Source organism: Rana temporaria, chromosome 1, assembly GCF_905171775.1.
Source record: "Rana temporaria chromosome 1, aRanTem1.1, whole genome shotgun sequence".
Classification (NCBI taxonomy): domain Eukaryota; kingdom Metazoa; phylum Chordata; class Amphibia; order Anura; family Ranidae; genus Rana; species Rana temporaria.
In genome coordinates this window covers 39,921,410-39,935,705 of record NC_053489.1, presented here as the reverse complement: position 1 = coordinate 39,935,705, position 14,296 = coordinate 39,921,410, and the positions used below count along the sequence as shown (strand labels likewise).

At 49.2% G+C, this 14,296-nt stretch overlaps 1 protein-coding gene across 1 annotated transcript in view; it reads right to left on the bottom strand.

The window, feature by feature from the left end:
* Positions 1–3,945: 3,945 nt before the first annotated feature.
* Positions 3,946–14,296, bottom strand: part of CFAP53 (cilia and flagella associated protein 53) — a 43,785-nt gene continuing 33,434 nt past the window's right edge. Inside the window, exons 8-9 of the mRNA XM_040336844.1 lie at positions 11,406–11,508; positions 3,946–4,370 (exon numbers count right to left, since the gene is read on the bottom strand). Of these exons, the coding sequence (XP_040192778.1) occupies positions 4,130–4,370; positions 11,406–11,508 (344 nt within the window). The 3' untranslated portion in view covers positions 3,946–4,129. The remainder of the gene's footprint in view (positions 4,371–11,405; positions 11,509–14,296) is intronic.

The following is a 14,296-nucleotide window of genomic DNA, read 5'->3' as shown; positions in this document are numbered from 1 at the left end:
CATGCTCCGTCGGGAAACTTTCCCGACGTGCATTGCGGTAAATGATGTCGCAAGGACGTCATTTGCTTCAACGTGAACGTAAATGGCCTCCAGCGCCATTCACGATTCACTTACGCAAACAACGTAATTTTTAAAAATCGCTACGCGGGAACGACGGGTATACGTAGCATTGGCTGCCCCTGCTAATAGCATGGGCAGCCTTACGCAGAAACCGACGAACGCAAACGACGTAAAATGCGTACGCAGGGCGCGCGTACGGTAGTGAATCGGCGTGAGTATGCAATTTGCATACTCTACGCTGACCACTACGGGAACGCCACCTAGCGGCCTGCGTAAGAATGCAGCCTACGATACGACAGCATAAGAGCCTTATGCCAGTCATATCTTAGGCTGCAGTCGGCGTATCGAGCTTCCTGAATCAGGAGCAGTCGATACACAGGCGCAACTAAGCAATTGCGCTGCGCATCTATGGATACGCAGACGCAATTGCTTACTGAATCCACCCCAGTGCTCGCAACCTTTCCTCATAACTAATTTCCTCCACACCCTTTATTAGCTTTGTTGCCCTTCTTTGTACTCTCTCCATTTCCAGTACATTCTTCCTGAGGACCGGTGCCCAGAATTGGACAGCATACTCCAGGTGCGGCCGGACCAGAGTCTTGTAGAGCATGTATATGTACATAGTTCTTCTATGACATCACGAGGACAGAGAGAACAGATACTTGGATTGTGCAGGCATGGAGATATTTATTAATCACTGCCCTGACTTACAGCGTTAAATTTGTCTGAGAGTAGATGGAGACTTTAAAGTCTAACTCGAGCCAAACCTTTTTGTCTTAGTTCTGGATAGAATGGGAGCGTTTACAACCTCTGTCAGCTTTTATTTCTTTCTGTGTTTGGGAGATTTATTCTCACTTCCCCTCTCAGTGACAAGGGAAGGGTCATAGGGATTGCTTTTAATTAAAGCGGAACTAAAGCATCCTATCTTTTTTAGCTAAGGAAGCTGCCATCTTGGACTCTGTTTGACTTTCACCTGCCATGGTGCTGCCCATGTGATCAGTTATGACACCAGCCTTGGTTGAGGCTGGCTTCACATATATGTAAATTGGATGTGTTTTGAACCGCCTCCAATTCTCATGACAACCGGCAGCCTTCTCTATGGAGCCAGTTCACACATCTGTGGGCCGGCCGCAGTGTGTTTTTTAAAGAGTCTTGTGCAGCACACCATGGATCCAACATCCAAAGATTTATTTTATTGTAGAAAATATCACATGACTCTGTGATGTGATCTTTTCTACAATAAAATAAACCATTGGACGTTGGATCCATGGTGTGATGGCGAATATGTACACTTGCTTGAAGTTTCCAGTATCCAGCTGGTAATCGCTGCAGCACCGCTCATTTTATGAGCCTGTGTGGAATGGGTGCGATAGGAATACAGTAAAACCTTGGTTTGAGAGTAACTTGGTTTGAGAGCGTTTTGCAAGATAAGCAAAATGTTTAAAATACATTTTGACTTGATATACAAGCGAGGTCTTGATATACAAGTAGCGTCATGTCACAACAGAGTATAAAAGAGAAGAGAGGCGCCTCTAAGTGTAGCAATATGGTTTCATTTAAGGAAGGTACAGTATTTAACAACTCACATGGTTGATGATAAAATAGGCACATCTATGTATGCAGACATCCGGGGTAAAGATGTCCACATGGACCGTCCTCCTCACCGCCATCAACATCATCCCTTTCAATGTGCACTCCACGAGCGGTTCAAGCCTCACTCTCAGAACGCTCTACTGCAGGGTAGTCTTCCTGGTCACGATTGCAGACTGACAACGGTGAGAGCCGGCGGTGTGGATGGTCTATGTGGACATCTTTACCCCAGATGCCTGTATACTTAGATGCGCCTCTTTAAATCGTCAACCTTGGATGGTTTTTCCAACGGAATTCCGCTCAAGCTCCGATGAAGCATACACACGGTTGGAATTTCTATTCAAAAGCTCACATCAGACTTTTGGTGTCGGAATTTCCAATCGTGTGTACGGGGCATAAGAGGCGCCTTTATTCTCTTTTATACTCTGTAGCTCCTGCTGGATTTTGCTTCTTATCCCCTTGTGGAGGCTTCCATTTGTGGATGGACATTTTATTGTTACACAACCAATCACATTGAAAAAAGAACAAATCCTGGACTGCCGCACTCCGTTGATTGGCGTCTTTATTGTATAAAATCAATATAATCCAATACAATGCAGCCAAATAAAAAGTGGTCAAAACAGGAAAACGGTGGCTAAAGCCCTATACACACGATCGGTTCGTCTGATGAAAACGGACCGATGGACCATTTTCATGGGACGAGCCGATCGTGTGTGGGCCCCATCGGTTTTTTTAATCCATCAGTGAAAAAAAATAGAACCTGTTTTAAATTTTCTTATGGTTAAAAAACTGATAGAAAAAAATGATTGTCTGTGGGGGAATCCATCGGTCAAAAATCTACGGATGCTCAGAATCAAGTCGACGCATGTTCGGAAGCATTGAACTTCATTTTTCTCAGCACGTCGTAGTGTTTTACGTCACCGCGTTGGACACGATCAGATTTTTAACTGATGGTGTTTAGGCAAGACTGATGAAAGTCAGCTTCATCGGACATCTGATGAAAAAATCCATCGGATTAGATTCCATCAGATATCCGATCGTGTGTACAGGGTATTACACATTTCACATCGTGAGTGCGGCAGTCCAGGATTTGTTCTTTTTTCATGGACTTGTGCAGAGCCAGCACCTGTTGGTTCGAGTAGGGTGGGAGCAATATGAGGGATCAGAAGCTTTGAGAGCGGTAATCTTTCTTTCTGCAACCTATCACATTGCTATAATCTTAATATATATGGACTATAAACTGAAGGATTTATAAATAAATGGTTGTGGAACAAATCATTTGAGTTTCCATTATTTCTTATGGGGAAATTCGCTTTGATATACAAGTGCTTTGGATTACAAGCATGTTTCTGGAACGAATTATGCTCACAATCCAAGGTTTTACTGTATAGATAAGATTGTGCAATTTTCAGTCTGGTTCATGTGCAAAATGAAGTACAAAATGTCATCTGAATCGCACCTGAACCGGTGAACAAAATTGCCCTGGAATCCTTTTAAAAATTGTGGGCTAGATTCAGCAATGAATTACGCCGGCGTATCTATAGATACGCCGCGTAAATTCAAAGCTGCGCCGGCGTATCTTTTTTCTGTATTCAGAAAGCAAGATACGCCGACATTAGCCTAAGATCCGACTGGCGTAAGTCTCTTACACCGTCGTATCTTAGGGTGCATATTTACGCTGGCCGCTAGGTGGCGCTTCCGTCGTTTTCGGCGTAGAATATGCAAATGACCTAGATACGCCGAATCACATATTTACGTACGCCCGACGCTATTTTTTTACGTCGTTTACGTTAGGCTTTTTCGGCGTAAGGTTACTCCTGCTATTAGGAGGCGCACGCAATTTTAAGTGTGGCCGTCGTTCCCGTGTCGAAATTTGAATTTTTTACGTCGTTTGCGTAAGTCGTTCGCGAATAGGGCTGGACGTAATTTACGTTCACGTCGAAACCAATTCGTCCTTGCAGCGTACTTTGGAGCAATGCACACTGGGATATGTACACGGACGGCGCATGGGCCGTTCGTAAAAAAACGTCAATCACGTTGGGTCACCAAGAATTAACATAAAACACGCCCCCTCATCCACATTTGAATTACGCGCGCTTACGCCGGCCCCATTTACGCTGCCGTAACTTAGAAGGCAAGTGCTTTGTGAATACAGCACTTGCCTCTCTAACTTACGGCGGCGTAGCGTAAATACGGTACGCCGCCGTAACATTGCGTGCCCCTACCTGAATCTAGCCCTGTGTTGAAACCGTGGCCAGACGTGTGTGTGTGAACAGAGCCTGAGAACACAATACATTTTTAGATTCAGGTTTAGATTTGCTTTAATGTATCTGCCCTCTTGGGAGATTAACTATCACTACCTGTCCTGGTAACAATATCAGCAATAAAATTTTAACGAAGGTTCTAACTTTTCCCTACTCTATCCAAAGGAGAAAAAAAAAAGTTGGACTTTAAATGCAGTTTGATAGGATGGGCAGGATTACTGGGGCAGCCAGTCTTTAGGGCTGGAGAGGCGTGTCCTTCTCAGGGGGTGGATGTGTTCCTGGCGGACGTACGGTCTGGACAGAATGTCTTGCAACTTCTGCTGGTATGATTTCTCCACCTGTAATCCAGATTCATACTCTCGCCGCTTCTCCTCCTTCCCCATCTCCTGCAACTGTTGCTGGTACGCCACCTGAGAGAGAAGCTGCTGCTGGTAGTGTTGGGCCGTCTTCACCTTGCTGCAGGTAAAATCATCAAAACAACATTCATATAAGAAAGATATATTGAATTCCTGCTGCCAAAACCGACATGAAAAATGATACAAATACACTTTTATGCTCCTCCTAGGGCAGGCATCTCCAAAGTCCGGCTCGCGTTCCGGTTTAATACGCCCCCCCCCTGGTGATTTGGATATATATACCTTATGTGGCCCCCAGGGCCACAAAAAAAGGATTTTTGTACTCACCGTAAAATCCATTTCTCTGAGTTCATAGACGGACACAGCCTTCATTGACCTTAGGGTTATGCTTCTTCCTACCAGGAGATTTAGGCAGAATTCTACAGCACTTAAGGTGTTAAAAACTTTCCTTCATGCCGCTCCTTCCAGGGGGCGTGGCTCCCCCAGGCATAACCCACACCCTGCTTTAGCAGCCTCAGTTCGTAACAAGCAGTACAAACAAAGGAGGGGTGGGTGCTGTGTCCGTCTATGAACTCAGAGAAATGGATTTTACGGTGAGTACAAAAATCCTTTTTTCTCTTTCGTTCATAGACGGACACAGCCTTCATTGACCTTAGGGACGTCCCCAAGCAGTGTCAAAAAATTCGAGGGGTGGGAAAAATAACACAGCAAAAACAGTTTACACCCCAAACAAAAACCGGAGTTAAGGAGGAACGGAGGAACTCCAACCTTAAACTGCCGCCTGTAACACCTGCGGCCGAAGGAGGCATCAGAAGATGCACTCACATCCACCATATAAAACTTTGAAAAAGCATGGACCGACGACCAGGTCGCAGCCTTACACACCTGTAACACAGAGGCTTGGTGTCGGAAAGCCCAAGAGGCCCCGATCGCCCTGGTCGAATGCGCCATGACCCGAAAGGGGGGCGCCCCGCCCTTCAGGGCATAGGCCTGAAGCACAATCCGTCGGATCCACCTGGAAATGGTGGCCGACGAGACTGCCAGGCCCTTACTGGGACCGGACACAGACACGAACAGCGAGTCCGACTTCCGGAACGGAGCTGTCGCCGACAAGTAAACTCGAAGGGCCCGAACCACATCCAAAGAATGTAAAGTGGCCTCTTTCGGGTTCATCGGCTGAGGACATAAGGATGGAAGAACAATGTCCCCATCCAAGTGAAAAGCCGAAACGACCTTAGGGAGAAAAAACGGCTGCGGCCGCAGCACCACCTCATCCTTACGGATGACCAAGCAGGGAGCCTTGCAAGACAAGGCCGCCAGAACGGACAGACACCCGTCTGATCGAGGTAATTGCTACCAGAAATAAAAACACCTTTTGTGACAATAAACAAAAAACCTCCCAAATGTCCTCAAAGGGAGCATCCCGAAGCACTGAAAGGACTAAATTCAAGTCCCATGGGGGTAATGGAGGGCACACCGGAGGGGCCACCTGCCAGACCCCCTGACCCAACGCACGCACGCACCCAGGAGTGCGATGCCGAGGGTCGCTGCAAGTAAAAACAGCCAGAGCAGAAATCTGGCTCCTAACCGTACGTAAGGCGAGAGCCTGAACCACTCCCTGCTGCAAAGACAGCAGAATCCTGTACACCACGCATGTACGAGAGTGCCAGTTTATCTCCCCACACACAGAGAAGTAGGCCTTCCATGTATGAGGAAAAAACCTACGTGAGGTAGACTTCCGTGCAGGCAGCACGGTAGAGACCACCGAGCCCAATAGGCCTCGGTCCTTAAGCCCCTGGCTCTCAACAGCCACGCCGCTAAGGCCGGTGGCTGTGAAACAGGGTGGAAGATCGGACCCTGTAACAGAAAATCAATTCCCAGGGGAAGACGCTAGGGGGCGTCTGCCAGCAGACGCACCTGGTCCGCGTACCAGAAGCGACGCGGCCAATCTGGGGCAATCAGGACCGATAGAATCCCTACAGCTTCTACTCTGCGCAGCAGGCGAGGAAGAAGCTTCCGAGGAGGGAAGGTGTAAAGTAGGCGACAGCGACCCCAAGGAGCCACCAACGCGCCTGACGTGTCCGCCCACGGGTCCTTAAACCTGGCCACGAACCGTGGCACCTATCGATAGAGACGGGACGCTAGAAGGTCCACGTCCGGAGTGCCCCACTTTCGGCACAGACCCCGAAACACCTGCGGGTGGAGAGACCACTCTCCTTGGCCCAGTGCAGTGCGACTTAGGTAGTCGGCTAGCCAATTCCGTATTCCCGGAATGTACTCGGCCGATAGAGCCGGAACGGACCCTTCAGCCCACCGAAAGGATGCGCGCGACCCCCGTCGCCGCAACAGAACTCCGTGTGCCTCCCTGATGATCAACCTACGCCACGGACGTGGTGTTATCGGACAGGATCCTGACCGGTCGGCCCTGTAGATCCAGGGACCACCTGGTAAGGCAAAGCTTGATTGCTCGGAGCTCCAGAACGTTGATCAGTAGGCAGGACTCCACCTGAGTCCAGTGCCCCTGGGCTGACTGGGTGCCCCAAGCGCCCCTCCCCAACCGGAGAGGCTGGCATCCGTCGTGACCACTGTCCGGTGGCCTGCAGAAAAATGACTTTCCGGCCTGAAGCATCGGAAACGCCAGCCACCACCCAGGGGAGACATGATCAGATGACTCAACTGAATCTGGTAATCCAGAGATGACGGAAGCTAGTCCCATCGTGACAGCAGTTCCCTCCGTAGTACCCTGGCGTGGAATTGGGCATACGGAACCGCCTCGAAAGAGGCTACCAACTGACCCAGAACCTTCCTGCAGAATCGCAGAGATGACCGCTTCTGGGTCGGCAACTGCTGCACAGCAGATAGCAGAGTCTGAAGTTTTTCCGCTAGGAGAAAAACACTCCCGCCCCGGAGGAATCCAGGACCAGTCCCAGGTATCCCTGAGACGGAATCAACCCTGATTTCAGGACAATCCAGAAACCAGCCGAACACTCGGAGAGCCTGACACGTGATAGACACGGCTCCACCAATGCAGAGCTCGAAGAAGCTCGTAGGAGAATGTCGTCCAGACATCCCATGATAACAAACCCCCGCTGTCACAGCCGGGCCAGTATCGGTACGAGCACCTTGGTGAAAACCCGCCGAATGGGAAGGACACCATTGAAAATGGTCCCCCCCGACCGCAAAGCACAGAATCTCCGGTGGTTTGAGGATATGCAGGTACACGTTCATGACATCCAAGGATGCCAGAAAATTGACAAAACAAAACGAGGGAGTTGAGGCCCAGGATCGACCGGGCCCCATCCTCCGTGGGGACACAAACAGAATGGAGTAAAAACCCGAGACCGTTCCAACGAGGGAACTGGCACAATCGCTCCCCTGACCAGAAGATCCTGGACAGCCCCTGACGGAGTCAACCGGCGAACCGGAGGAGGCCAGAAGCCGGAGGGAAAAAACCTGTTTGGCAGACAAGAGAGAAACTCAATCTTGTACCCCAAGGAAAACACTTCGCAATGCGAAGCCAGTCTCCCACCCGAGACACGGGCGGGAGCAGACCTTCAGGCGGAAGCAGGTATGTCCGCAGACTTGTTAGGCATGCGGTATCAGGTGCGCTGCTACCCCGCAGCGGGGATTCAAGCACCATGTAGACCTACCCCCACCGCACAGGGCGAGCGAAAAAACGCTCAGAGCTAGGCAAGGAGGGTCCTTGCACAGGGCGAGGTCCCTAGCCCTTCCCAGACTGTGGGAACAGCATGCGCTTACCAACCGTGGCATCCTCAATGATGCCAGTCAGGGAAGACCCAAAAGGACCATTCACCCTTAACGGCCATCACCAAGGCCACCTTAGAGGTCCTTCTTCCAGCTCCTGCAGCAGGAGCTTCGCCCTTTTAGTCGGGGCCTGACCAGGGCCCCGGCCAGAGCCGGCCTCACCGCCGAACCCACCACCGTGAATAGGGAGCGGGCCACGGCCTCCACTCTCCTATCAGCGGGATCCTGAAATGCAGGAGCCCCTTCCACAGGCAACGTGGTGGCCATGCGCAGTCTGGACACAGGGGGATCCACTGGCGAAGGAGAGACCTACTTTTTTTTTTTTTAAAGCCCCCCTAAAGGGGGTAACGGGTTGCAAAGTTTTTTGACAAACTTTTTTGCGGTGCATCCCATTCCTTGTATAACATATAGTCCAAATAAGGAACACAAGGAAACACTTCAGCGGTGCGTGGTAGTCTGCTGGTACTGACACGGAGGTGTCTCCGCCACATCCTCAATTTTTAGAGTCTCACGCACCGCAGAAACAAGAGCTCCAACAAATTCTTGCCAGCAACTGACTGCAGCAGAGTCATCCTCACTATCCATAAAGGGTTAAAACCCGCAGCCTCTGACATAACACAACCAGAAAAAAACAGCGATTCTGTGTCATCCCCAGAAGCAGGCTTCAGGGAGGGGGCGCTTTTTTACTCCCCATCCGGGCACTAGCTGCTTCAAACCTGGCAAGAAACCCAGGACAGCCAACATAACAGATGTGGCAGGGGGAGGGGCGTTAAGGGTTAACTCAGGCATAGCTTGAGTTCCATAGTGTCAGCGCTGAGTCACCCACCCTGCAAGGCAGGACAAAAAAAAAAAAAAACACTGGTCACCTCCTTGCTGCTATTGCAGAGCATGGGGGCCCCCGGTATTCACCACCCCACCCAGCTGCAGAGGGAGCTGAAAAAACCTCAGGTGTGCTCTGATGTGCTGGCTGTGATGTGTCTTCACCTCATGGAAGATTCACAGCGTTTCACAGCACTAAAACTGTAACAGCACTAAAACTGACCAGAGGCTGTGCTGAGTCATTTCAGGGAAGAATCACATCGTTACCAAGGAGATTTCCAAGATGGCCACCATCTGAGGTAAAAATTACCTCATAGAACACAGCAGCACTGGCTGTGCCTTGTCTGTCACCTCAGAAAAGAATCACAGCGTTACCAAGGAGATTTCCAAGACGGCCGCTGTCTGAGGTAAAAATTACCTCATAGAACACAGCAGCACTGGCTGTGCTTTGTCTGTCACCTCAGAAAAGAATCACAGCGTTACCAAGGAGATTTCCAAGACGGCCGCTGTCTGAGGTAAAAATTACCTCATAGAACACAGCAGCACACCGCAGCACCCCCCAGAGTAACAACACAGTCCCCCAACAACACACGGGCTCCGGTGGTAACAAAGAAAACCCAGGAGGCCCCCCTTCACAGCCACTACCCAGTCAGGGGAAGGAGGGAGAGGAAGGGGAGAGAGGAAAGCAGGGCGGACCCTCAGTCGACCTCCCCAGGGAAACCACCAGCCAGACCACTTACCTGAGTAAGGGGCCACTACTTACCTGTCCTGCGACTACCCGGCTGGAGGTATCCCAGACAGAACCAACGTCCGTAAACAGCATGGCTGTCGGCCAGACACACTGTGACAAAGCCATAGAGACCGGTCATATGTGTGCCCTAGAACCGAAGTTCCCCGGCCGCCCCTGGAGCAACGGGGCCTGTCATGGACGTCCCAAAGCTGAGCTGAGGGCCGGCACACGCTCGAAGGCCGAACCTGGGGGGACTACAAGAGTCGAGGACCCAGCCTGTCACCCAGTCGGCTGTTGATAGAAGAATCGCAGGATTCAAAATGCAGGAACAAAATAATAAAAAAAGCGAGAAAAATCGCCAGAAAAAAACTCCAGAGTCCAGGAACTCCAGAGAGAGCCTTGACCTCCTGTCGTTAGGCAGAAAACAAACTGAGGCTGCTAAAGCAGGGTGTGGGTTATGCCTGGGGGAGCCACGCCCCCTGGGAGGAGCGGCATGAAGGAAAGTTTTTAACACCTTAAGTGCTGTAGAATTCTGCCTAAATCTCCTGGTAGGAAGAAGCATAACCCTAAGGTCAATGAAGGCTGTGTCCGTCTATGAACGAAAGAGAAAGATATATATATATTGTATTTATCGGCGCTGCCTTAGAGGGGGGGGGGGGGGTTAGTGCCGTCAGATTACATACATACATTTAGCTGCACGGATCGAAAGTCCCTCTCCTCTCCACTGAACACAGGGAAACGAGACCTGCAAACATGGAGCTGCCGCCAACCCTCCACCCCGTGGCCTGCTGCCGGCGGGTCTGTCAGAGGCAGAGCCAAGGGACTCTACTGCACTGAGGACGCCTGATCTAAAGAGACACTCCGCTGGGGACACCTGATGTAAGGAGGCACTTCGTGTGGCACACCTGATGTAAGGAGGTACTCCGCGTAGGACACCTGATGTAAGAAGGCACTCTGCTGGGGACACCTGATGTAAGGAGGCACTTCGTGTGGCACACCTGATATAAGGAGGTACTCCGCGTAGGACACCTGATGTAAGAAGGCACTCTGCTGGGGACACCTGATGTAAGGAGGCACACCGCGTGGGACACCTGATGTAAGGAGGCACACCGCGTGGGACACCTGATGTAAGGAGGCACACCGCGTGGGACACCTGATGTAAGGAGGCACTTTCCGCGTGGGACACCTGATGTAAGGAGGCACTTTACGCGTGGGACACCTGATGTAAGGAGGCACATTACGCGTGGGACACCTGATGTAAGGAGGCACTCCACTGTGGATGCCTGATGTAAGGAGGGACGCTGCTTTGCGCACCACATTTTCCTTTTCCCTCTACAACACGCCTAAAAACGAATGCCCAGTTTTTACAATGTTGGCAACTAGGGATGAGCTCCGGCGTGTTCGCACAGTCCACGTGCAGAGCCCGCCAGGAAGTCGGCACGGCGCAGCGCTAATCACAGGCAGGGAGATATTTCCCAATCTCTGCAGCCGCACAGAGGGAAATGTCTCCCTGCCTGTGATTAGTGCAGCGCCGTGCAGACTTCCTGGCGGGCTCTGCACGTGGACTGTGCGAACACGCCGGAGCTCATCCCTATTGGCAACTATGCAACATGTCCTACTAATGTGTCTTTAAACTGCAGGCAAGGTAGGACAAATACGGCCTTTACTGCCCTTTGAATGCACGCTTTTAAATGAAAAATGCTGCGCTGGGCTAGAATGTCTGTGGACATGACCCCTTAGCTAATACTAAATAAACAAATACATCTACACATGCATACAATAGATCCGATGCTCTAATTTAAATTGGTTCGATGGCTCTACCTAGTATTCCTCTCCATCTCAAGCGCTTTGTGTTCTGCCATGGCTTTTTCCAGAAGTTCCTTATCCCGGGCCAGTTCTTCCTGTTCTCTGGCGTTTCTTTCCACTATAAAAACAGAAAGAGGAGAAGTGTTCAGTAACCTGCGACGCGTTTCAAGAGCAGAACAAAAGCTGAACTGTTATTAGGAACACAATCAGCCAGTGAACTATCCAACGATTACTGTGACTGAGGAAGGACTGGTTCCCAGATGAGCAGGCACTTCTCTAGCCTAAGGGCTCAGCTAACACCACTCTTCATGTCAGTATACATGTCCTCTTCTGCTTTCAGTTCTGACACCCTTAAAGTGGTTGTAAAGTAAAAGCAAAATACATTAAGGTGAAAAAATGTAATGACTTTAAAACCGCTTTAAATAGATTTTAGATTTTTTTATTTCAGCTGGTTCAGCAGGAATTACACTAAATTCAAGCTTTCTATGGGGGCTTAATGGTAAAATGCACTTTCTGGTGAAGCCTAATGCTGCTTACACACGACCGTTTTTCATGACGAGAAAAATGCAATTTTTTAAATATGTCATTAACCACTTCCCGACAGCCTCATGTACATATACGTCGGCAGAATGGCACGGACAGGCACATCAACGTACCTGTACGAGCCTGCCTAGACATGGGTCGGGGGTCCGATCGGGACCCCCCCCCCCCCGGTACTTGCGGCGGTCGGGTTCCCTCGGGGAGTGATCCGGGACGATAGCGCGGCTATTCGTTTATAGCCGCTCCGTCGCGAACGCTCCCCGGAGCTGAAGAACGGGGAGAGCCGTATGTAAACACGGCTTCCCCGTGCTTCACTGTGGCGGCGTATCGATCGAGTGATCCCTTATATAAGGGAGACTCGATCAGTGATGTCAGTCCTACAGCCACACCCCCCTACAGTTGTAAACACACACTAGGTGAACCCTAACTCCTACAGCGCCACCTGTGGTTAACTCCCAAACTGCAACTGTCATTTTCACAATAAACAATGCAATTTAAATGCATTTTTTGCTGTGAAAATGACAATGGTCCCAAAAATGTCCGAAGTGTCCGCCATAATGTCTCAGTCACAAAAAAAATCGCTGATCGCCGCCATTAGTAGTAAAAAAAAAAAAATTTATAAAAATGCAATAAAACTATCCCCTATTTTGTAAACGCTATAAATTGTGCGCAAACCAATCGATAAACGCTTATTGCGATTTTTTTACCAAAAATAGGTAAACGAATACGTATCGGCCTAAACTGAGGAAAATTTTTTTTTTAGATATGTTTTTGGGGGATATTTATTATAGCAAAAAGTAAAAAATATTGCATTTTTTTCAAAATTGTTGCTCTATTTTTGTTTATAGTGCAAAAAATAAAAACCGCAGAGGTGATCAAATACCACCAAAAGAAAGCTCTATTTGTGGGGAAAAAAGGACGCCAATTTTGTTTGGGAGCCACGTCGCACGACCGCGCAATTGTCTGTTAAAGCGACGCAGTGCCGAATTGTAAAAACCCCTTGGGTCATTTAGCTGCATATTGGTCCGGTCCTTAAGTGGTTAAAAACGATCGTGTGTAGGCTCTAGAGCATTTTTCTCGTCGTGAAAAATGGGCGTTAAAAAATTTAGAACATGCTCTTATTTTTCTCGTCGTTTTCACGTCGTCGTTTTTCACGTCGTAAAAAACGGTCGTGTGTAGGCTTTAACAACGTAAAAAAAAAAACACATGCTCAGAAGCAAGTTATGAGACGGGAGCGCTCGTTCTGGTAAAACTAGCTTTTGTAATGTAGATAGCACATTCGTCACGCTGTAACAGACTTGAAAAGCACGAAGACTGAAAAGCACAAAATGTCTCTCACCAAGCTTTTATTAACACAAAATTAGCAAAAGCAGCCCAAAGGGTGGCGGCGTGGCGCCATCCGAATGTAACTTCCCCTTTATAGTGCCGTTGTACGTGTTGTACGTCACCGCGCTTTGCTCCAGCATTTTTTTTTCACGATAGTGTGTATGCAAGGCAGGCTTGACAAGAATCACGTCGAGAAAAACTTTGTTTTTTCCATGACATTAAAAACGGTCGTGTGTACGCGGCATAAGAGATTTACACAACAATTCCCCCACGTGACAGTGTTTGGGTCAGAGCAGCCAATCACCAGGACTTAACACTGTGACATGCATACTAGGGCCATCAGGAGTGTAAAGGGTATGACAATGGCAGTGGCGGCCCGTCCATAGGGGCGCCCGGGCGCCGCCCCCCATCACACAGTCAGTAAAAAAAAAAAAAAAAAAAAAATTTTTTTTTTAAATCTGTCCCTTTAAGAATTTTTTTTTCCCAAAAAAGGGCCTTATGTCCGCGCGCCGGACGCCGTGAACAGTCCTTTAGGAGTAGCGCCACGTCTGTGCAATCACGGGATTGCAGACGCGGCGCTACATTGGCACGAAAAATATGCCTTTGTGGCGCTCTCCATCGCGCCACTTGCTTCTGGCGCGATGGAGTGTATTGTTATGGCCGGGCGGGTGCATACACTGTCTGTGTGCACCCGCCCGTCTCTGTGCTCGTTCCGACGTCACTGGAAAAACCGGAAGTGACGTCGAGTCAGCTCGAGCTCACTGCGCCCGACCGAGGAACAGGTAAGCCTGCCTGTCTCTACATCGGCGGCCGCTTCACAGCAGCATCCAACCCCTAGATATTTTTTAATATTGTTTTTTTTTATTTAATATTAGTTAAATATATTAAGATTATTAACAGTTTATTTTTTATATTTGATTCAATTTAGCATTAAGTATAAAAAAAGTTTTTTTTTTAATAACTGGGGGGGGGGGGGTGGTCTGGTGGGGTAGTGTTACCGCCCGCTGTAGTGTTACTTGTGCTGTAATGAATTTTTACAT